This window comes from Myxocyprinus asiaticus, chromosome 3 (genome assembly GCF_019703515.2).
Source record: "Myxocyprinus asiaticus isolate MX2 ecotype Aquarium Trade chromosome 3, UBuf_Myxa_2, whole genome shotgun sequence".
In the NCBI taxonomy this organism is placed as follows: Eukaryota; Metazoa; Chordata; class Actinopteri; order Cypriniformes; family Catostomidae; genus Myxocyprinus; species Myxocyprinus asiaticus.
This window is the reverse complement of record NC_059346.1, coordinates 45,612,920-45,638,066: the sequence shown is the minus strand read 5'-3', so window position 1 is coordinate 45,638,066 and position 25,147 is coordinate 45,612,920. Positions and strand designations below refer to the sequence as shown.

The 25,147-nt window shown below is 38.0% G+C and overlaps 1 protein-coding gene across 1 annotated transcript in view; it reads right to left on the bottom strand.

Annotated features, from left to right (window-relative positions):
• Nucleotides 1–24,529, bottom strand: part of LOC127425499 (neurogenic locus notch homolog protein 1-like) — an 86,260-nt gene extending 61,731 nt beyond the window's left edge. Inside the window, exons 1-2 of the mRNA XM_051671569.1 lie at nt 24,311–24,529; nt 23,285–23,357 (exon numbers count right to left, since the gene is read on the bottom strand). Of these exons, the coding sequence (XP_051527529.1) occupies nt 23,285–23,357; nt 24,311–24,368 (131 nt within the window). The 5' untranslated portion in view covers nt 24,369–24,529. The remainder of the gene's footprint in view (nt 1–23,284; nt 23,358–24,310) is intronic.
• Between the last annotated feature and the right edge of the window lie 618 nt (nt 24,530–25,147).

Sequence of the window (25,147 nt, the reverse complement as noted above, 5' to 3'; positions counted from 1 at the left end):
ATGACTTTTAACACGTTACCCCCAACACTGTCCACAAGGAAATGTAAACAAGTTTGAATTGATGCAAAAATGTCTGATGGGGGATGGCATTTAGTAATGAGCTACAATGGGGTCAATTTCAGGGTACATGAAAATTCGGAAGAAGCATGTCATTTCCAGTGTGATCACATTGTGGATTCAGCCTCACAACAAAGCAAATGTTTTTCATTCCTGATGCCTCTTTGTAGGTGTATCTGTCACCTACGATTGATTTGTTCTGCAACCAAAAGTATCCTACAATAGTTAAGGTTACCGAGAAAACATATGTAGTACTGGCCACCATAAGGTGGGACCATCCTTTTGTAGAATAAAATAGCCTTTTCTAGACCACTGATATGACTGAAGTCTCATGTAAGTGTACATCATTTAAAAAAATGGCAAATGTACTACTAGAGATTAAAACTTTAATACAGTAGAAAAAATAAAAAAAATAAAAAATTCAATGCACCACTGAAATTTAATCTGAACCATCTATATCATGTATACTTGAGAAAAAACACAACACTTTTGACAAAAGTGCAATGGCACAGAGGTATTGGTAACTGATTATCCAATGATTGTCCACTGTGAGTGCATTGACAAACTAAAATATCTGAACATATAAAAGTATAATGACCGTTTAAAGGGATAGTTTACCTAAAGATAAAAATTGCATCATCATTTAAGTACCCTCTTGTTGTTCCAAACCTGTAAGACTTTCTTTCTTCCATAGAACACAAAAGGAGATGTTAGGCAGAACGTTAGCCTCAGTCACCATTCACTTTCATTGCATCGTTTTTCCATACACAAAAGTGAATGGTGACTGAAGCTGTCATTTTGCCAGACATCTTTTGTGTGTGTGTGTGCGTGTGTGTGTGTGTGCTTCACAGTAGAAAGTCATATGAATTTGAGCAAATAATGACAGGATTTTCATTTTTGGGTGAACTTTTCCTTTAAGGTTCCCTCACAGATACTAGGGGTGGGAATCACAAGGTAACTAGCGATACAATATAATATCGATACATTATTATTGTGATCCTTTATTTTTGGTGTATTGCGAATCAAAACTATAACACATTGCGATATTTCACTCAATGTTTCTCATTCGTCTTCATCGGACTTAAGAGAACTGATTCCAAATCACCAAATGCATTGTTAAATTAATATAAAAGTGCTAGTTTACAAAACAAGGCCAGTTTATTTCCTAACATCTATGTACAATGCAAAGCCATAAGCTTATAAGACCATACTGGCTCCCTATTTCTGTGGTTAGGTCAATGTGGCTAGTCTTTCTGAAAATAAATAGTATTTATGAATACAGTAGTAGCCTTAACATTTTAAAAACATGATTTATTACAACACAGTTTCAATACACAAAGGTAAAATTTATTTCACCTAAAAGGTAAGCCTATTTTGTATGATACTAACATTTGTGTCAAAATACCTCAGTTAATGTTACTACTGTAAAATCATGATACATTTTAGCAAGGGAGGGTGATTATGTGTAAAGCATTATAACTGCACCTTCTAAGGGACAGTTGTTGAATTCCTAGGTTGATTTGGCAAAGAGAAAACATTTCCCATCACCACAATATTAATGTGGAAAAAATGTTGGCTAAATAATAATATTGATATTTGGCATGCAAAAAATACTTTAACATATCAATATTTTTCCCACCTCTAACAGATATGGATACTGATTCACAGGTCTAATCCTGTTTCAAACAGATCCATGAAAGGCAGCCATCCATCAACAGCTCTTAGGAGAAAATCTGAGCACCTCAGTCTTTCTGAATGAATATGAATTCATTCACTCAAAGGACAAGGCAGTGTCTATACAAGGGTCTTTAAACTCAGGCTAACATTATTAGGACTTCAAAGCTGTCTTCCACCACCTCAATGCCTGCTATTCTTCTACAGTAGTAGCTCTCTCCAGCATCAATCAGGACTTTGGGAATACAGAGACGGCACCACAAAAACTTTGTAAAAGAGCCATACAGACTTCATAACAGGTCTGTCCTCGGATGGCTTGAAAGTAATCTTTTGCCAGTTTTACTCAGCGACACAAAAGAGGCCCTTCCCCAACATGACTATGCTGAAATAACCTTTTGCAAAAAGCTAAAGCCATCCAGAGCCTCTGGAATACCTAAGCCATGTTTTTGGCCTCAGGGGGAAGTGCAAGTATCTCAACACATTCCCAGTGCACTGTTGTCTGATCCAAACAGGGCCCCCCTCAGTGGGGTGGGTGTTTTTACAGTGTCTCTAACAGGATTAGGATGGCCAATAACTTCAACCAGGAAAAAGAAAACACAGGGGACTGAGAGCCAGGCACGACAAAACCATTAAGTGCGCCGTGGGAACTGCACTGCTGCCCACAATGCTACCTTTCCTCTCATTGTCCCATTGCCACTCTGACTCTTTTTGGAGGCTAGTTCAGGGTTTTGCAATACTAAATAAACAACACAAACCTCTTAAACATCACTAGCACAACAACAAATTCTCTTAAGTTCCATAAGTGTTATAAATCTTGATGTCTTAAGGAATAGTTCACCCAAAAATGAAAATTCTCTCATCATTTACTCACCCTCATGCCATCACAGATGTGTATGACTTTCTGCAGAACACAAACAAAGAATTTTAGAAAAATATCTCTTAGCTTTGTAGGTCCATACAATGCAAGTGAATGGTGACTATTTTCCACCCTTCATATGTGAACTCAGAAACAGCGCATAACTCCACTAAGACAAAGGCTTCGATTGGCTGTTGGACCCAATATACTTTTTAACTGCCCCGTAGTTCAATAACAGCCTTTCAAAACATTACATTGACAGATTCATGAAGCAATCTGTGCTGAAATGTGCAATGTAAATGTCAGACTGAAATGATTAAGGTCCTAGTTAAAAATGACCACAGCGACCGATTTCTAACATTGGTATTTTTCACAAGGATGTGCAGAGGGGCAGGTGCTACACACAGCTAGGAACAGCACAAAGTTGGACAGATGTACCCACATTTTACTATTGTTGTTAGTTCTTATGGTGTTTAAGACTAATGCTGCTCCCCTTTCAAAGTCGGATGTAGGATATTCTTACTTGATTTGTCCGATCTCCGACCATAAAGCCATTCCATTGCCCGATGCTCAGGAGATGACGTTTAAAGAAACATCTGCAACACTCGAAAGTTTAGCATGTTTTCGATAGTCACAAGAGACGTCTTCTAGCACTAGCAACCAAACTGCAGAGGATAAATGATGCTATGCAATGCTAGCATTTGTTCTACAGGTGTGCAACTATCAAAAGAGAGTATTGTTTAGAATATTTTACACACCTGTCCTTAAATCGAAGTTTTATTATCATGTAATCTAGGAACTTTGACTCACTGATGCTTTTTATTAGCTTAAAAGTTAATGTTTATCATAAACTTTGTACATCTGCCTGGGTACTGACATGTTTCAGTGACTTCATGCACCTGCATCCCGAGATTCCAAGTTGAAAGTCCAACTTCAAGTGGCATTCTATTGCAATTTTCCAAGTAGGAAGTTGGAAATTCTGACCTTTTCTGAGTTGAATGGAACATAGAATAATAGTATCTCTCCTACTTCCTCCTTATTACCAATTTTTGACTGGGTGGTAGGGTTGTGTGGTATACCGGTACTAACAAAATATCGCTATACCAAAAAATTAAAAACGGTACGATGTCCTCTTGTTGTTAATTTCGGTACCATATTAAAGTATGCTGCCTTTAGCAAAATGTCATGTAATGTAAGAATTTTGAGATTAAATCAAAGACCATTTGAAAATAATAATAAAAAAGCCTCTATATTGCCAAGTGTGATCATTAAACAGCAGAAGGATGTCATTTAATGAAATAATATACAGTCACATGCGCTGCGCACCACAGTATGAATAAGAGGCGCCTCTCTGCCCTGTCATCTCCTTCACACACACACACAGGCACGAAACACACATACAAATGCAACACACACTACTAATGCTTGATTTTCATGCAGTGTGTCCAATAGAATCCATCTGCAGAGCCACAGATCAGTGTTGAGTGTATAAACGGCTGTGAACTCTCAAATGAACCCTTTCCCCATTGCAGCTCAGAGGTTTCAGCTCGCGAGTTGCGGGAAGTTTGATATAACAAACCCTTCACAAAGAGGAAGAATTTCAAAGAACTTTCAAAATAAAAGTCCCCCTGAAATGAGAGCTTTATTTAAATGGATTCATGAAATTTAAGACATTACGACTGAAAAATATCACATAAGCATGTGCACTGAATTTCAGCATATTGTGATTCAGCCATGGCAGCCTTTTTCCTTAGGTAATCAGATTGTTTTCATTTAATGTATTAATACTGTAAAGCTCTGTTGTGCATCTTTTTTTTTTCCAAAAATAATATAATAATAAAATCATTTATATATATATATATATATATATATATATATATATATATATATATATATAAAATTTTCATTTGATTAAAGCTGTACAGTATGTATTTGATTAAACACAATTTGATCATAACATTTAATTAAAACATTTAACATGGAATCCAGAAAAATTTCAACAGAAAAGGCATAATTTGTATCTATAAGACTTTATGCAATTCTTTTAGACAAGTAATTTTTTTGTGTAATTTCATCAAAAATCTGAGTTTTTTATTTGTTGCCTAAGTAGATCGAGAGTTAGTATCGATACCGAGGTACCAGGGCTGGTATCGTACCAATGTCAAAATTTTGGTATCGGAGCAACCCTACTGGGTGGGCCAAGTTTCTTATCACCCAATAGGTGTTAGATATGTGTGAAGTGTGGAGATATTTTAATATATAGTTTATTTGTGCATTTCTTTAACTGTTTATTCAGTTTCTTAAAAGTTCAAGGTTCTTTTCAAAGTTACTTTCTTTGTGATCTTCTAATTTAAAAGGCAAATTTGGTGTTGAAAAGCAATTAACTTGTTATTAAGAACAACAATAAATTTTGTTTATCTTTCAGCCTGTTTGTAATGTAATACCACAGCAATAATACCAAATACCACCATAAAAGCTTCAGCAATCATCACAATATGAAAATTGGACATCGGCACATGCCTAAGCATTATTGATGTGTGAATGGAGACAACGTGTTGATGTACTTATCTGTCTGACATCTGAAAGATTTTTACAGTTTTGAATAAGTTTTGAGTTTGAAAAGTTACTGTATGTTTTCATAGTACATCAAGAACTTTTACCTCAAAAGATCAAGGAAGTTTCAGTTCCTCCTGAAATGACCCCTTTAAGACCTAAGAAATATCTGAGATCTGATGCAGGAAAATTAGGCCAGTTTGGACCCAGACAGTGCATCGATATTTTCAGATATGAGTTGGAACAATGCAATGAGGACCTGTGTCGGCCTTCCAAAAAGGCCTCAGGGAGCAGGTGTGCATGCTAATGAGGGAGCGGCAGCTGCTGGTCACAGCACACCCGACTCTCTACTTATAAACTCCCCCCACACTTTCCCAAAGAGAATAAGAGGGCCGAGGCAGCAGGCAGTTGAATGGTTTGCCCACCACAGAGCAGAGCAGACAGGCTCCATGAGAAGGCCCATTGTTCCAGCAGCCATTAAGAGTGGAGCCGATCACAGTCTGGGTGCATCTAGCCCTTCTGAGTGTGCATTCAGCTGTTAAACCTACTCTTCTTTCCCTCCCCTGCATCTGATCCCTCGATCACCTCTCTATCTCTCTCGTTCTCAACATGGCCTCCCTTTTTTATCTTCTAGACTCCTCTTCACTTCCTTCCTACTTGGCTGGTGTAGAGCTCTCATCGCACTCCACCATGTATGACTCTCACTACCTCCTACCTTTTGCCTCCCTTGGTTCTCCTCCTATCTTCAGCAGTTCATATCTGGATGATGAGGTCAGACTTGAGTCATACACCACAGCAGTGGGCTGACTGTCCCTTAGTTTAACAGATAACAATTCCTTTAACTTTCCTAGAAGTTGCAATGATTTTTATATATTTTAGACTTGTTTGCATCTTTTTATTTAAAGGGAATGTACATATGACAGGAAACAATGGGGTGAATGGGATATTTTGTAAGTCAGATTCAAACTTGCACTGCCTGCATAAACAACATGACTCAACATGTCCAAGCATGTCCAGTAAACTCTTGGGCATATCTCCATCTTGTTAAGTTTGCACAATTAAACTCTTGGAAAAGTTGCTTCTTTAGATTCATCCCCTTTAAAATATTAGTTCACCCAAAAATGAAAATTATTAAATGTAACTTACGATTATTTTGATAATTGATTAATCTTCGATTATTTCTACGATTAATCGGATTAAAAAAAAGACATTTGTTTTCCCTATATTTTATTAAAATATGATTTTTCAAAAAACTGATATGATAAAGGTGGTAAGGATTTTGGCTGATTTACATGACTGAAATTACGATTCTACACAAACAAAACTTTGAACAAAGCCTGAATCATGAAAAGTTAAGTTTGAATTTATTATTATTTCTTTCAGGGTGTATGTGAAACAGTTCCTTTACTTGTAAAACTTAACAAAAAATTATCATCATTAAAGAGTAAAAAGATCCATCGGGGATGGAGTGGGACAAAAAATCAACCCAGCAGAGGGCAATAGTGACACAAGAATAGCAATATTAATAATTATGCCCAGCTGAAAAAAACACAATTTTGTTAGATACATATGCTTGCACACTGTCACTGATCACAAACATTTAAGTATTTTAATCTTATAGTTTTTAAAATAGTATTTTCACTTATTACATGTTTCTAAACTATTCTTGTCAAAAAATTGTGTATGTTTATCCAGTAAAATAATGTTTGCCATAGGATATATTTACTAGTGAAATCAGACATTACATGCGGCATTATCAGGAGGACTTTCAAATATCAGGACCCTTAGCATTATTATACATTATATTCAGCATTAAATACAGTTTAATATAGTACAATCATCTGTCAAACCTGTGCAAATTCGCTCTTGTGCTGAAAAGACTCATCCCTGTGCTCACTGTTTTACATGTGCTTACATGAGCAGGAGAAAACACTTTAAAAACCGGCACACCTTGACTGCTGAGACTTCAGTCTGATATCCACAAAAGCTGCACAATTGATTACATTGAAACTGAAATCATGGTATGATGTTGGATTGTTTAATCAAAGTGATTGCGCTCCCTTTCTCCATTGCCATCAGGTTGATTGACGCAGATGCGCGCGCTCGATTGCTCATTAATGTTTAACGGAGACTCGGTTGTGGTAAGAACAAACAGTTTTGCGAAATACACAGCTGATTTTGAATTCATAACATGTTTAGCCTACATTATAAAACATAGAAAATAGCAGTCAAATGTAAGTGATGCGCTGGAGAGAAACAACTCTCGCGCATCAAACAGCACAAGCACTCTGTGTAAATGCACCTGATGCAGCAACCGCTCCACATTAAACTGTATGCTTATTATGATCTTCTTTGAAGTGTTTATAAAGCGCTCTCATGCACTGGACAACTTGGGCCGTGTTTTGTCCGCTTCAACTTGTTTCCATTGTTTTTCAAACAAATTTCATAATTAGTGCCCGATCGATATATCGGCCTTATCGGTATCGGCATATATTTTACCGATATGCACCAATATGAAAACTTTTTTCAGAATATATATTGCCGAAAACAATGCTTTAGAATTGGTGTCATAGCGTAGTTTGTCCAGCAGAGCGCACTCCGACTCCATTGTTTACAGAGCTGACTCTGAGCTGACGGTGGCTCTGCAGACAGGGCGGAGTTGAGCGGTGTCTCAGTAAGTTAAACTAGTTTGTGAAATATATACTGGAAACTTAATAAACAATGACCCCATCATTTTCCCTATTCAATATAACTAATATAATGTTAACCCTGTCCCTGACAACCATGTAACTCATGTCTGTTTGCTGTTAGCTAGCTATAGATTGTCAGTGCAGTAAGTAATGTAGCAGATTGAAAGATAAACATCAGAGCATCTTTTTGCAGCTGAGCAGACAATGGTGCAGTGGTGGATTGTGTCTGATGAGTGTTGAACTCACGCTATGTTGTTACCTAGTTGGTGAGACCCAATGCTGGAAAGTAAATAAACAACGTCCATCTTTTACTCTCCATGACAACGAGCTTATAGCTAACTAGCTAATCACGTAGCTACTTTCATTGTTGTCAGATGAGTGGAAGCTAGTGTGTAAACATGTATTCACCAAACTGTTTTGTTCAGGATTCACAGTTTGGTACCCCCTTCAACCAAAAATTCCAGTTGTTGCATTAATAAAATGTAATATTTAAAAGTCTGGTTTTCCACCGTTGAAAGTTTAACCCTGAACTTGTATAGCAGAATACGGTGTAACACCGCTGCTTATCTGTTTATCTTGACTCGGCAGTATTAATATAGTCAGCATTTGACTGATACTAAACAGTACTGATGTTTATTTAGTTATTTATTTTATTTTTATTTATTCTTTATTTAAACGGTCAGCATTTAACTGATACTAAACAGTACTGATGTTTATTTAGCTATTTATTTTATGTTTATTTATTCTTTATTTAAACGGTCAGCATTTAATTGATACTAAACAGTACTGATGTTTATTTAGTTATTTATTTTATTTTTATTTATTCTTTATTTAAACGGTCAGCATTTAACTGATACTAAACAGTACTGATGTTTATTTAGCTATTTATTTTATTTTTATTTATTCTTTATTTAAACGGTCAGCATTTAACTGATACTAAACAGTACTGATGTTTATTTAGCTGTTTATTTTATTTTTTATTTATTCTTTATTTAAACGGTCAGCATTTAACTGATACTAAACAGTACTGATGTTTATTTAGCTATTTATTTTATTTTTATTTATTCTTTATTTAAACGGTCAGCATTTAACTGATACTAAACAGTACTGATGTTTATTTAGTTATTTATTTTATTTTTATTTATTCTTTATTTAAACGGTCAGCATTTAACTGATACTAAACAGTACTGATGTTTATTTAGCTATTTATTTTATTTTTATTTATTCTTTATTTTAATGCTCAGCAATTGACTGATACTAAACATATAGTACTGATGTTTATTAAGCTATTTATTGTATTTTTATTTATTTTTATTTTCTCAGTGTTCATTTCTAGAATTTGTTGACAATGTATAATAATAATGTTAAATATTCTTTGATAAAAAAAATATTTTGTTTAAGAAAGCAGCCTTCTGAGTATCTTTGCATAGTCATATCGGTGCACAATCCACATAGAAATGGTCTGTTTTCATTCCAGCTCAAAAATTTACTATATCGGCCACCATATCGGTAATCAGTGAATTTTCCCTCTCTAAAATCGGTATCGGTCTCAAAAATTCCATATCAGTCGGGCTCTATTCATAATGCAACACATTTTTCACTTGGCTGTGAAGTGACGTCACGGAAGGGGCTTCTCCGTGCATACTGAAAATATCCAACTAATCGATAATGAAATTCATTGTAGATGATTTCCATTATCGATAATTATCGATTTTATAAATGAGTTGTTTCAGCCTTAATGTCCATACAATGAAACTGAATGGGTGTCATGAGGCTGCTGGCTGTTTGACAGTCCAAAAGGCATAATTAGGCTGCATAAAAGTAATCCACACGACTCCAGTTGATCAATGAATGTCTTCTGAAGCAATTGATAGGTTTGTGTAAGAAACAAATCGATAATTAAAATTAAATTGTTACATTCTGCCAGCACTTTATTGCTGGTTGTAAACAAAGCGCACACTTCCGTCATTTCACGTGAATGCGCCATCACGCTTATGTCACGTGACAGCTCCGTGATGGGTCGACTGGTAGCAGAAAGCATTTTTTTAAAGTTACTAAAGTTTTAATTATCTATTTATTTTTTACACAAACCTATAGATTTGCTTCAGAAGACATTCATTGATCAACTGGAGTCCTGTGGATTACATTTATGCAGCCTAAATATGCCTTTTGGACCATCAAACAGCCAGCAGCCTCACGGCACCCATTCAATTTAATTGTGTGGACATACAGAGCTGAAATGTGCTTATACAAATCTTAATTTCAGTTCTGCTGAAGAAGGAAAGACATACACATCTGGGATGGCTTAAAGGTGAGTCAATCATGAGAGCATTTTCATTTTTGGGTGAATTATTCTTTTAAATCACCACCGCTACAGCCATACAAACGGACACCTTCGGTCAATGCATCGCATCTTGCACTGTTTTTTTTTAGCATATCGCCACAAGCATTTTAAAACATGTGTAAAGTAAAAGTCCAACATTTAAAAACACAAGACTCAACACCCCTTTATTCTGTCTGATTCCGTTACGCTCCGTTTAGCTGCTTTTGAATGCAAGAACATGTTTTATGCAAAGGTCCCCTAATAAGTGCATTAGTTTGGGGTCAGTTGAACTCAAAACCAGCCTGAAACAAAGAAAACTATCCAAATACTAAGACTGGGTATTGCCTAATAGTTCATGATATCATACACATTGTGGTACATTTGCCACTGCTCCAAAACTGCCATAAAAAAAGCCAGGCTACAGTTTGCAAGTGCACATGGGGACAAAGATCTTACTTTTTGGAGAAATGTCCTCTGGTCTGATGAAACAAAATGGCCATAATGACCATCGTTATGTTTGGAGGAAAAAGGGTGAGGCTTGCAAGCTGAAGAACACCATCCCAACCGTGAAGCATGGGGGTGGCAGCATCATGTTGTGGGGGTGCTTTGCTGCAGAAGGGATTGGTGCACTTCACAAAATAGATGGCATCATGAGGAAGGAAAATGATGTGGATATATTTAAGCAACATCTCAAGACATCAGCCAGGAAGTTAAAGCTCAGTTGCAAATGGGTCTTCCAAATGACCCCAAGCATACCTCCAAAGTTGTGGCAAAATGGCTTAAGGACAACAAAGTCAAGGTATTGGAGTGGCCATCATAAAGCCCTGACCTCAATCCGATAGAAAATTTGTGGGCAGAACTGAAAAAGCATGTGTGAGTAAGGAGGCCTACAAACCTGACTCAGTTACACCAGTTCTGTCTGGAGCAATGGGCCAAAATTCCAGCAACTTATTGTGAGAAGCTTGTGGAAGGATACCCAAAACATTTGACCCAAGTTAAACAATTTAAAGGCAATGCTACCAAATACTAACAATGTGTATGTAAACTTCTTACCCACTGGGAATGTGATGAAAGAAATAAAAGCTGAAATAAATCATTCTCTCTACTATTATCCTGACATTTCACGTTGTTAAAATAAAGTAGTGATCCTAACTGGCAATGTTTTCTACGATTAAATGTCAGGACTTGTGAAAATCTGAGTTAAATGTATATGGCTAAGTTGTATGTAAACTTCTGACTTCAACTGTACATGCGCACTTTCAAAAACATATATGACCTTCACTTACCGGTATACGTTAACATGGACACATAAGCCGTTTTCACCGACAGAAACCATGTGCATTATAAGCACTTTCTCTTAACAGCCTTTAATCCCTTAAACGGCCGCATTCGTGTTTACATTACATTTCAGATCACCGCTTTCTGCAAAACCTCAGAGTAAGCATTTTTTTAAGTGCATTTAAACGTTGTCAAATCCTGAGAGAATGAAAGATATATATGGAATAAAAGATATAGAAGCCTCAGCGAAGTGAAATGATGTACACACACCAAACTAACAAGGAACTATGCTTCTAACCACAGGTAAATAGCTCTAGTTCCAACCACACAATTTGGGATGCTGTTTGCGAATGTTCATTAGAATTACAGTTTCGGGAATCACCAAATCAAGGAACTATGTTGGCAACGATGGAACTTGCAACTATATGGCTTTGGAAAATGCACCCCTGTACGACATAATATAAATACACACATACATTTTTAAATTGTTCATACAAGGATCTAAGTATTTATACAATATTGTCACAGCCCTAACAAATACTTTCAATACCTAACAGTCTGGATTACATTAACAATGTCGGGACTGTGCTAGTCTGCCAAAACTAAATAAATAAATAAATTAGTTTTTCAGGTTTATTTCCAAAAACAAGTCTAGTAAGAATCCATTATGTATGGATCACTGTCTCATATACTTAAGCTGTCGGAAAGAAAGAATATGAACCTGGTTTAATGGATTTTTCTATTGCCTGAGGGGAGGAGTTGGCGACCATGGTGGAATGTAGCCGTTTACATTAAAAATTCACCCCATTTTGTGTCCCCATCTCTGACAACACTCCTCAATGAAGACTCCTGGCAGCCGCACTTAACGGTACCCTGTGAAAAGTCACACCACATTTGAAAGTCTACTATGCTTGCCCGTCTTGGCAAATGGTTCTACTTCTGGAGGGGGTAAATACATAGGGCTCTTAGTCAGCCCTGGCTCCCACTAGTAAATCACATATTAGGGAATTAGGGTGAGTACACTGAGGACTTCAGTAGGAAACTCTGCCAGTTTGCTCATTAACTTGGCAAATGCTTGTCACATTAGTTTAACAAGCTACCTAAAATTGCATACTTTTTCAAAGCCACAACAGAGCACAAATATAAAATAAAAGCAGGAAATACACTATTTTATGGTTTTCCTCAAGTCCTAAAAACAAAATCAGCATGCATTTCTTAAAACTTGTTTCCCTAAGAGACAGTGCAAACCAGGCTTTCCCACACTGATATTTCTTTAAAATTATGAAGATTAGATTACCTCTAATTCAGACAAAACAAGTTCATAAAAATAAATCAAATGTTTTGTAAACAGTCCTAGTTCATTTTAGAATTGGTGACCAGAGAATGACCCCACTGTCAAGCCCATACTGTTATCAACCTTAACCATCCCCTCAGAAATACCTTTGTTCTTTGTAAACTGATGGGATTCATTCTGTGCTCTCCAGTAGCCCATGACAACATGGTTTTACTGTGCAATGCTCGCCAAGGCCAGAGCAGATGTTTTGCTGACACCTGACCCTCAGCCAGATGAAACACAGGGGGTTTCCACCCACTGCGGCCCAATCTGCCATCTGCCGTTGAAAGGTCACAAATTGAAGGGGGCTGTCTTTTACAACAAAAAGTTAAAGTCTAACTAGGAAGCCCTTTCATGCTTGAACTCCTGGAAAAAAACATGCGGATACAGAATACTGTAAATATACACTGCCTGACCAAAAAAAAAAAAGTCACCGTTTGTATTTAAAAATGGTTATGATCTGGGGTTGCTTCAATTGGTCAGGTCTAGGCTCAGCAACATTAATAAAATGAAGTCAGCTGAGTATCTGAATGTACTGAATGACCAGGTTATCCCATCAATGGATTTTTTCTTCCCTGACGGCACAGGCATATTCCAGGACGACAATGCCAAGATTCATCGGGCTCAAATTGTGAAAGAGTGGTTCAGGGAGCATGAGGAATCATTTTCACACATGAATTGTCCACCACAGGGTCCTGACCTTAACCCCATTGAAGTCTTTGGGATGTGATGGAGAAGACTTTACTGAGTGGTTCGACTCTCTCGTCATCAATACAAGATCTCGGCCAAAAATGAATGCAATTCTGGATGGAAATAATGTTGTGATGTTGCATAAGATTTTTGAAACAATGCCATGACCAATGCATGCCGTAATCAAAGCTAAAGTTGGAATTGATGACGGGAGAATTGAACAACTCCGTAAAGTCTTCTCCAGCACATCCCAAAGACTTTCAATGCATTCATGTATTGTGTAGTTGAAAATGGCTAGCAGAGAAAACAAGCCGCTGATAGAGAAGCCTCCTGTGTTATTCAAGTCTCCTGTCTAGGAACATTTTGTTTGCAAACACCACTCAACATCGATATATGATTAATCAGGGAATGATCAGCAGGTGACCCGAAACTGCACACACTCCCACTAGTTTTTAAGCAGGCACACAGTGCTAATTCGGACAGACATGAAACAATTACTAAAGCGTTGGGGTGTTCATTGAAAAAGTTATGTTGTCATACTCGATGATGAAGATTTGGGACTTCAGCTTATGATTAAAACACTCGAGCCGCGTTATGACATCCCTTTCCATTTTAATAGCAAGGTTATTTCTTCTATAGTGATGCACAGCTTTCGAATGTTGAACATATGTTGAGTTGAGCTTGAAATGTATCTGCTGACATGATTCCTGAACGCATGATTACTGAACGCATTTGTGCTGAAATTTATTAATCGACGATCGATCAAATTATTAACAACGAAAACTCGATCATCAATTATTCATTAACATCCCTAGTCTAACAACAACCCTTAATAACAAGTTCTTCCATGTCTTGACTTGTTTGGGTCTCTACTCTCCATTTTTGCATTATTGCAAATTTCTTCATCCCTCTCATGCGTAATTAACATAAAGCAACCCTGCCCTGATATCAGCGCAAAACATCTACCGTGCTATTAAAGGGATAGTTCACCCAAAAATGAAAATTCTCTCATCAGTAGCACTTTAATTTACAGTACTGTTCTACATTTGCGTATTATATAATTACAACAACTATACCTAATATTACGCAGTATTTTCTTGGGTAAGTACACTGTAAGAATACTGAAAATATACGTACTGTAAAATAAAGTGCAACCCTCTCATCATTTACTTGCCCTCATGCCATCCCAGATGTATATTCATTTCTTCAGCAGAACATATTTGAAGAAAAATATCTCAGCTCAGTAGGTCCTTATAATGGAATGGTGACACAATTTTTGATGCTCCAAAAAGCACAGACAATCAGCATTAACGTCATCCGTATGACTCCAGTGGTTAAATTAATGTCTTATACGATACGATCAATTCTGGTGCGAACAATATAAATATTTAAGCACTTTTAACTGTAAATAATCGCTTCCATTAAGCAGTGGTATACGCGTTCACGAGAGGGCTGTGGTCACGCGGTCTCTTTTGTGACGTATTGGCGTTGGCATGTTCACGCGAGAAGTGATGCTGCGCGACACACCCGGAAGAGCAGCGCTGTTTACAACTGAGTAGGAGGAACACTATACAGACCAAACAATACAGACCAGACTGAAGATTTTGATTTATTAGGAGAAGAGGAGATTTGTTTTTGCACAGCCATATTTATTTGAACCTGTGTACTCTGACCAGGAGCACAGGGAGATGGAGGAGGCTGGACCAACAAGCCTCAGAGTGACAGAGAGCTCAGGAGACAAGGTGGTGCACATGTAGGCAACAAAAAGTACTTAAATACTGATCTTTTTTGCACCAAAAGTGATAGTTTAGCTTTATAAGACATTCATTTAACCACTGGAGTCATATGGATGACTTTAATGCTGATTGTCTGTGCTTTTTGGAGCATCAAAAAGCGTTAACATCCACCTCAATTATAAGAACCTACTGAGCTGAGATATTTTTCTATTTTTCTTCAAATGTGTTCTACTGAAGAAAGGTAGTCATACACATCTGGGATGGCAAGTAAATGATGAGAGAATTAAATTTTTTTAAATTAATTTTTGGGTGAACTATCCCTTTAACGGTAAAGTAAAACTTTTACTGGTTGATATATTTCTACTTTTGCACGGTCACTAACCTCATACTGCCAGCCCTAAAAACTGAGGTGGGAATTCACAAAGAATGAATTGGCCGTGGTAAAAACGCAGTTTATTTGCACGCGCTGTCTGCCCTGGTTTAATGCCCAATTCACTACAGGAATAAAGGAGTGCTATATAGCAGAAGATGCAGCAGACCACTGCGATTTGACACACTCTGTCGGGACTGTACAGCATCCCTCCACTACTGTGATCCAGACACATGAATCATCTCTTCAACATGCTGAAAGTGCAATTGACTACACCGCACATCTGGATATATAGGCAAGGTTATAATGCTTTTCTCTATCATTTGAATATTTTGATTTGATTCATTTGAAAAGCTTTATAAAATGTACAAGAATGATAAATACAAAACATCCCATACAATTTAAAAAAACGTAGAGGATAAACAAACACAATAAAGCCAAAGGCTTTTTCTATTGTGGTCCTCAATGTAATTAAAAAGATGGGGGAAAATATCTGATGAATTATCACTAAATGACCATTTGAAAATGTACACAAACATCTCTTTTAAATAATATTCAGTTTACCTCCTGCTTTCCTTGGGCGGTAATAGTGTGATGTTATTGCACCAGGCAAATTGCACAGAGTTTTGTGAATGAAGCGCAATCTATTGTATAATGCGCTGAATTAAAGCTGCACTACGATTTCTTTGGTTAAAAATTAACAAATTGCCATTATTGATTGAGAACATAAACAATCAGGGTTCAAAACAATGTCCTTACCTTACCCCAATTCACTACGGTAAATCTATAAAAATTATTTGTCTTTTGATCTGTCGGGTCAGATTTGGCACAAAATATCTTTCATCCTTGCATCGTTACGTCATGTCCATAAACACAGGAAAGAAGTACCGGCAGGCTAATGTTCCGGCTGGAAAAACTACATTCAGTTCAGTCAGTCACACTCACACAGTTCAGGACAGCATTGCAGCAATCTGGATAGATGTTATCTGTTATCCATTTGGCAAAGTTGTTTGCCTGCTATAATGCTTGGATATGTTGTCTGGTAGGGTTGTTGAAGATCATTTTAAGCTTGCATGAATTGAACATTTGTTAACCGATCGCAATGTTTCTACGTTGTACTGTGACATGTTTACTAATATTTATGACTTCTGAAATTGACTTCTTGTAATTGTTATATTGCATATTTAAGCATATTATTTTCATGTTTAATAAAGTATATTTTATCCTCATCAATATTGAATTCTCATTTTATGTTTTTAGTTTACAGTGTTATTGTGTGCCTTGCATAGACGTACTATTGTAGTATTTCAGTTCACTTGCATTATCAACTGAGGCTGTACAATAATATAATTCTAAAAATAAAAAACATCTTCCATTGATCTCGTATCAGCCATATCGCGAGTTTCAACTCTTAAATTGATAAGTGTAGTACAATACAAATATTAATAGTACTGTAGATGAAACGCTTGAATAATCATTGTAATATACTGTATACTGGTAACTGATGGTGACTGAGGTGATTGAGTCCCCTGTTCTCTATGTAAAAGCGCTTTGAGTGTAGTGTCAGAAAAGCGCTATATGTGTCAAATTCATTCATTCAAAATATGTAAATAGGAGTGTTTTTTATCTTCATCAAAGCAAGTAATGTTTCAGTTTTAAATGTTTAATTGTATAACATAATATCAACATGAAAATAGCACGTTGTGACTCTGGTTCTGAATATTTCCCAGACATGATCACACACAGGTGATGTCCAGGTAAGCTCAAATCATGAGATTCACCCGCCAGAAGAGCAGTGCAATGGTTAGAGAATAAAATGCAGGTTTTTGCACTGAAATACTATGCCAAAAGTAACGAATTAGCAATTTTCTGTGATGAAGCTACCTGTGAGATAGATCTGAGTTTTGTTAGAGGTGGTTGTACTATTAACTTGTTTTTCCCCTTAAGCAGAACAACAATAACACAGACTCTACTCCCTTTTAAGCCCTAATTTCCTGTAGGTAAGTCAAACAACTTTGAGTCTTGTCTGGTCTTTATGAAACAGTGGCCCGGAGCTGTTCGCACTCCCTCTGTAACCACTAGAGGAGACCTGATCCTCCAGGCTTACATCTGTTAGTGTTCATTAGGACTCTGTTTATTTGTCCCTATTACTGAGGGACCCTATGGGAACGACAGTTTCGCCAGGGGACAGGGAGAAGGCATTAAATGACCCAATACTCTTCTAATGAGTGCTGTTCCTGGTGCTTTTATGAGGCTAAGAACTAGGTTAATGCAGATGTCCCTACACAAAGTTCTGCAATTGAGTGAAATGATCCTGGACATATAAAAGGAAAAGGATTATTTTTTTTTTTTTAAAACATACATGTCATTTCACACTGATAGTTAGGATATGAAAGCCAAATTAAACATCATAAACAACTCTGATGAGGAGGAGGGCATGGCTGGGCCTTAAGGGTGCATGGCCAGCACTGAGTCACCTAATCAGCGGGAGAGAGAGATAAAGGAGAGCCGGAGACGCCAGTTTGAGTGTGTCCGTCTATGTGATTTATGTTATGTTTCAGTTCTTTTGTGTCATTAAAGTTATGTTGACTGTTCTGCCAGTTCCCGCCTCCTCCTTGCCCATCCTTTAACTGTTACACTGATGTGAAAACCCGGGAACGAGGAGGGATGTGCAGTCGCGGAATCCTCGCCACTGCCATCCACCAGGAAGAGGAGGAGCCATGGCCGTCTGCCAGGGGACGGAGGAGTCGCTTCCGGCCGCTGGGAGTCGGAGGAACCGCTGCCATCCGCCAGCAAGGGGAGGAGCTTTTCCGTCCACCAGGGGAGGAGCGGCTGTCGTCCGCCAGAAGGTGGAGGAGTGGCTGAGGACCAGGCGACAGCGTGTCGGGGGCATGTCTCTCTCTGTCCCTCCCACTCGCCCTTTCTCTCTCACCTCTCCCTCCCCTCGTCTCTCCCCAAGTTACCAGGAGGCGGGGAGGACAATCGAGTGGCAGAACAGCTGGAAGGGCAGCATCTCCCCTCCAGAGATGGGGGGGGGTGGGGTGGAGTAAGCCAGTACGGATGGCACCCCAGCCTGAATCTGACGGTGGAGGAATATGACAAGGAGGAGAGTGTGGTTCAGCGGGAGAGAGAGATAAAGGGGAGCCGGAGACGCCAGTTCGAGAGAGAGAGGCCACACGCGGCCGCTATGTGTGCATTTATGTGTTTTATGTTATGTTTCAGTTCTTTTGTGTCATTAAAGTTATGTTGCTGGTTCCCGCCTCCTCCTTGCCCACCCTTTACCTGTTACAACAACTTAAAACATCTGCCACTGCCAGGCATGAATGTATGTACCAGCCATTGTACACTGTGAATTATTTACCTTGATACTGATCACTTGTAATTCAGTGTTCCACAGACAGATGGCTCAGGTCAAAAGCATCAAACAAAAATAACACACGCCTAGGTGTTTTTTCTTCTGCTTTTTTCTACTTGGCCAGCTGTACATACAGAACACAATCTACAACAATCTGCAATAACAAAATATACAATCAAAATTTGCTGAATTCCTAAATGCAATAAGGGACAAAGCAGCAGAATCAGATTTCAAACAGGAGGCTAGCCTACACAAGTCACTTTGGTCAATCTAGATATTATGTGGCTCTGCCATTAAGCTCAAGCCAAGAATGAGACACACAGCAGCTCTATGAAGACATTAAAGTCTCTGCAGCAATATAATAAGTGACAACAACTTCTCTTCCTTGGCACAGGACGTCTAGTATTTCCTGTATCTAAATGCAGCAAGGAAATCAGAGGAACTCATCTCCAGAAAGCAAACAAAGCTTGCATTGAAAGTGTCTTGCAAGGACAAGTGGCCATTTCATTTGAATAGTTCTGGTTTACAGCATTAGACACCATGGTTGTCTAATGGTAATTACAACCAATAACAAATTGGTTGTAAGTACTGGTTCATAATTACAAATTCTCAAATTTGGGATAACATCCTGTATCTGTACTAAAAGACTATATGTCTGACTCTAAATATACATAATTGGTATGTCAGTATCAAATTGTTCTACAAATAATTAAAAGAAATGCAAAACCAAGTTTTTGTTATATGTAAAATGTATAGTTTATTAGGGCTGTGCAGATACACATCACAATATTGTATTGATACTTCAGATCCCTGCATCGGTATTTGTATTCTATTCATGTATTCATATCATTTCCAACAGTTTAATAATGAAGAAGGAGGTTGTCTAAAAAAACTTTGAGACCGGCGTTTCTTGGTGCGGACAAGTTGGACTTTTCTCACTTGCTTGGTGCAGTTTCAATTGCGATCCAGTTATGATAGCGTGATGTATCGCAATAAAGCTTATTGAATCGTGACATATGTATTGTGATAAGTATCGAATCGTGAGGTGGTTGGTGAAACCCAGTCCTACTGATTATACTGAGATTTCACTTTTTTAATGACACCTAGAAATGCCCTATCAACCACCAACAAGACCCTAGCAACACTCTAGAAACACCGTAGCAACACTCTAGCAACTACCCAAAAGACTAGCTATGCCAAATTTCAAATTCTTTTGAAAACGCATTAATTTAGCTATGTTTTGGCCTTTTTGTCCAGCAAAAACTGAGCTTTTCGAAAATGCTCTCCCAAATGGATACATTTGAAAACACCCTCTTCACATTGTAGTGTGGACAGGGAAAACGAAGATGAAGTATTTGTTTTCTTGTGACACAATCATTTGAACCATTCAACCCAAAACAATCAAGATGTCGGTGTTGTTGTGCCTGCTATCCACTTTGATAGCATTGTTAAAGATAAATGTTACTTTGTACAACCTTCACGTTGCATTCCTTCAAAGGTGACGAGAACTTTACTCAGAATTGCTGTCCAGTGATGGAACACGAGGACAATTGGTTTTCAGACCATGCATGGAAATGACGCAGGGCCACACTTGTTGCGTTTTTTCCCGCATACGCAGTAAGGGGATTGAAGCATTTTCAAACACTTCAGTGTGTACGAGCAACTTTTGGAAAACTTTTGAAAACGGCAGTGTCGACAGAGAGCATTTCGAAAACGAAAACGCAGTTTTCAGATTTATACGGATTCATGCAACCATCTAGGACATCTCAAACACCTCAAGATATTCATCTCCACCTTTTTCCTGGATGCAAAACTGTCTCCCAATTCATTCCAGAAGTCTGTTTTAGTTTTGCAGTCTCCAGTGTTTTTATTCATATCAGCGCATGTTCATAGCAGATAATGTGATGTTTAGCGTATTACATTTGTAAAAATGTGTCTTTTGAAACTGACTCAGGCATCAAAGTTTAAAGAGTGGGTTGATGACATAAAGCTATGACCCAAGGTTAGTTACGTTGCTATCATTAACAACTTCGAGTTAACAACTACACAAGTTGAGCCTGAACTTTTTTATTCCAATTAACATTAAAAATGGTTGTGGTTCTTTGTCTGGATAGCTATTTTTGGTAGTTCTTACACTGCCTCTTATGGAGACTAGAACTAGAAAACAGTGCAGCAGCAACATGAGTCATCATGGCAGTGCTTAGCAGTTGGTCAGGAAAATTGTGGAAAGAAAATACGGGAAAGGTTGGCAATATGTCGCTGCAAGTACAGACACTAGAACAAAACTGTGATTACGTATCTGAGCTCCATTTAGTTTGAAATGTATTAGTTGGACACAGACACATGTGATAAGTTACAACAATGTGTTTCCCACCTACATCAAACGCTCTTATTTAAATCTCCATGACTCTATGTGGACCCAGTCAGAAGACAGTATGGCAACTTTGACCACTACATCAACAGCTCATCAAGGACTAGGTCAGAAGGCCTGAAGTTCGCATGTGAACTTTTCAGCATCTCCCTCTGGTCTTGCATCTCTCATCTCCTTGTCGAACACTAATCTTTTTTATTTGAATCTGCCGTCTCTCATAAATGGAATTCAGATGTGGAAGCTGGCTTGTATTACTGTCAGTTGGTCTTCTGGCCTTGCCAAAGCGTCAAAGATAACAGCTCATTCACTCCCTTTGCATGACTGTCAAAGCAGCAGATATGAGTGTTTGGTATTCCTGGCATGGAATGTAAAGTGGAACCAACACATCTTTCAAAAATCTGAACAACACCTGATTCAAAATACTGCATAACTATACAATAGCTGCTGCTGATAAATGAGACCACAAGAGAATGGTCTCTGAAGATAAACAGACACAAAAAAAATTTGGAAATACTATACATTTTCAAAAATAGTATGTAATATTGTTGAATTAACCTGACTGCATTAGGTTACACCAGTGAAAGGGTAAGATTAGGTATAAATAGCTTCTTAAGAAAGGTAAAAATTAGAATAAGTAGAAATAGTAACATTTTTCCTTTTTACAGTACAGGCACCTAATGCACAAAGTATGTTGCCATTAATTATTTCATTTGATTATAGAGGGACAGTGTTGTCAAAAATAACCTATGAACTCACTTTTTGCCAAAGTTTGTAACACATGCTGAAGAACTAAGTGGTCTGTCCATCAGTTGCATTTGAACAATAGATAAAAGGTCCTAGACATAGTAATGTGCCATCCTAAGCAGGAGAGCGGCCTTTGTTGTATCTCCATGTTTAATTAGAGGAGTCTGAGTATGATAGGGCACAATGGTAGCTTTGTGGCCCGACTGAGGCAGGGAGGCCGCCAGACAGAATTAAGATGTGGCCCACCGCCAGTGCGGCTCCATGTGCTCACAGTCCTCTGAGAGAGGCCAAAAACAGAGCCGCCACCAACCCGTTTCAAATGAGCCCTGCCAGTGTGCTCCTCCATAGCCACCCTGATAAACTCACTGATAACCAGAGAAAGACAATGCTACCCTGGCCAAATGCTTGCAATCCAATACTGCATTCACATCCCTGATGAATGCAAGTAGGAAAGTGCACAGGGCCAAAGAGAGTTAACCCTATTAAAAAATCAAACCAACACAAAAATAGTAGCAGTCAACTGTTGTGTTTATGTGTAAGTGAATTTGTGCACGGAGAGTGATGTTATGCGTGCTACGGATTCCTGTTAGCTCTGGATTTTCCACTGGTGCAATGCTACCAATTATGAAAACATCCAGTCCAATTACACTCTACTGCCATCTGTCCTTCTAATGTAAATCACAGAGAGTGAAAGGCCATTCAAATTAGGACAAAACACCCGAGCAGGGGCAGGGTGCACAAGGAGGGGGCTCAGGCATTCTGGGAAGACTCAAACAGATTAGTCACACAGAATTAATCTAGACTGGAGAATAATGGTCACCGAGCTTCTGGCAAACCCCAGCTGTCCTTCCATAAAAGAGAAGCAAAATAAGATTTAGGGCTCTGGGTGTCTCTGAGACTTTCGGCTGGAGAAGTGGGCCCATTCTTACAAGCGGCCCGGAGGGGGTGTGGTGGTGGCAGACACTCTTTATCAGTGGTTGGGTATGTCATTCATTAGCTGATTAGAGCCATATTATTTAAGGGGCGAAACATACTTCTATTTTTGTTTTGCAAAGTTGGGATTCTGATTAATAGCAAATATTTTGGTTTACCTAAGTTTTTAAGTGGCAAACTTTTGGAAACACATCCTAAGGAAATCATATCAGTGTTATGCGCAATTCAAAAACACTGTATCAGGCCCACCATAAATTCCTCCAGCACTTTGATATGGTTCAGACACAGCAATTTTTATGTAACTGACTTCTAAGTACTCACTTGCATTCTCCTCTTCCATCTGCATTAGGTTCACATGTACCGCCATTTAGGCATTTTTCCAAGCATTCCAGGCCTGGAAAAATAGAAAGAGGGTAATACAGAGGTAATACTGGGTGTTGCATCATCTTAATAAAATGATTAAATATTACTAGAAGTTTAGTGATATCATCTAAATAATCCAAATAAAATCTTAAAATTGGGAATTAATATTATTAAAGTTCATTAAAGTTAATCATCATTATAAATATTTATTATAGCCTACATATTTCTGGAATTTCGTTTTGGTTGAAATCTGTGCAAAAATCAGCAATACTGGCGAGACTCCAGAAGGAAAGTGTGACTCCTAACACCTTAAAGTGATGTTTGTGGACAGAGGGAACTGACAGCACACTGCTGCGAGCTTTCTTCATTCTGCAGCTGTTCTGGGGAATGTACTATATTTGATTGGTAGCATCGAGCTGTAAGTGTTTCAGTGAAACTTCACTCAAACTGCGTGACTGCAGCCTATGCCCATTTTCACTCAATAATACTAAAGTCATCTCAGAAGCAACGATCATGCATGCGGAGTGACAGCAATTAAACAAAAAGGTCTGGCGCGTTCACTTGTTTATCATCCGGAGTGACGACCTAAATATAAATATCTCGCGCTGACAAAATACGAAAACAGGTCATATGCTGCTTCAGTTACAAATTAGTTGGAATTTAGCAGTTCTAGTACAATATATTGATATATCTAAATAATTAAAGTTACAAGACATCTAGTTGTTCAGTTTAACATATTTTTTAACGATTTATCTGCTCTTTTTGATATTTCGAATATCGATGTAGCGTGCAACAACCGAGAGCCGCTCCTACCCCTACTGCATCAGCGCGCAACAAGTGATTCATTCTTGGACAAGGTGTTTCATTTACAATAAATTATAGTAATGAATTTAATAATTAGTAAAGACGTTTATCATAATGTAAGGCTAGAGTAGAAACTAAGAATTTCCGATAACATGGAAAGCAACTTCTAAAGAAACCTACCTTGCGTCCAAGTAATGAGTGATATCAGAAGAATTAGTTTCACGAGGAAAAGATGCATTCCTTCCTATGGATAGTTGTGGGATTCCACGCAGACTTAACATATATCCAGCATTGGGTCTGTTGAAGAAAGGGAAATGAATCACGCAATATATCAAGAAAGGTCCAAAAATGTCACTTTTCGGCTTGTCCCCACGAGCTCCGGTGCGTCCGGTGCTGCTCGTGCAGTCTCAGTTGTGTGAATTAAATCATGTATTCTCCTGCTCTCATCCAGAGGCGTGCTCCTTCCGCCACACTACTTTACGATCAGCGGCTTTAGCTATTCATTTACTTGACAAACTTTCTGAAATGGCAGTGGGAAAAACACGCCCCCCTTTAAACTCTGTTGGGGGATTTAAAAACAAATACGCGGGAAAAGCTTCTGTACTCAACTTCAGTTTGCAACTCGATGCAGTTGTTATAACTATGATTTCAGTTAACATCGTTTGATAACGCGTGAAACATACATCCATACTGTATATCTGAAATCTTTGACTAAATAATTTTACACTAAACTATGCTTTTACTTTTTCTTGTTGACTGAACTTGATTTAAGTTATTTGTTAAAAAGGCAATTTGAAAAAGTTAAAGTGGGGTACAGTAATTTTGGCTGAAACTTCATGAGGCAACATGTATGATAGCTATATAACCGGTTTAAAGATACAGTTTAAGGCTACAGATTTTTTCTCTATTTGACTGGCATTAGTTATTCTGGTAAAGTGTACCAATTAGTTGCATTAGACATAGCCTGTTTACACCAATACAGTACTGATACTCCCAAAAATCAGCTTATTTAAAAAC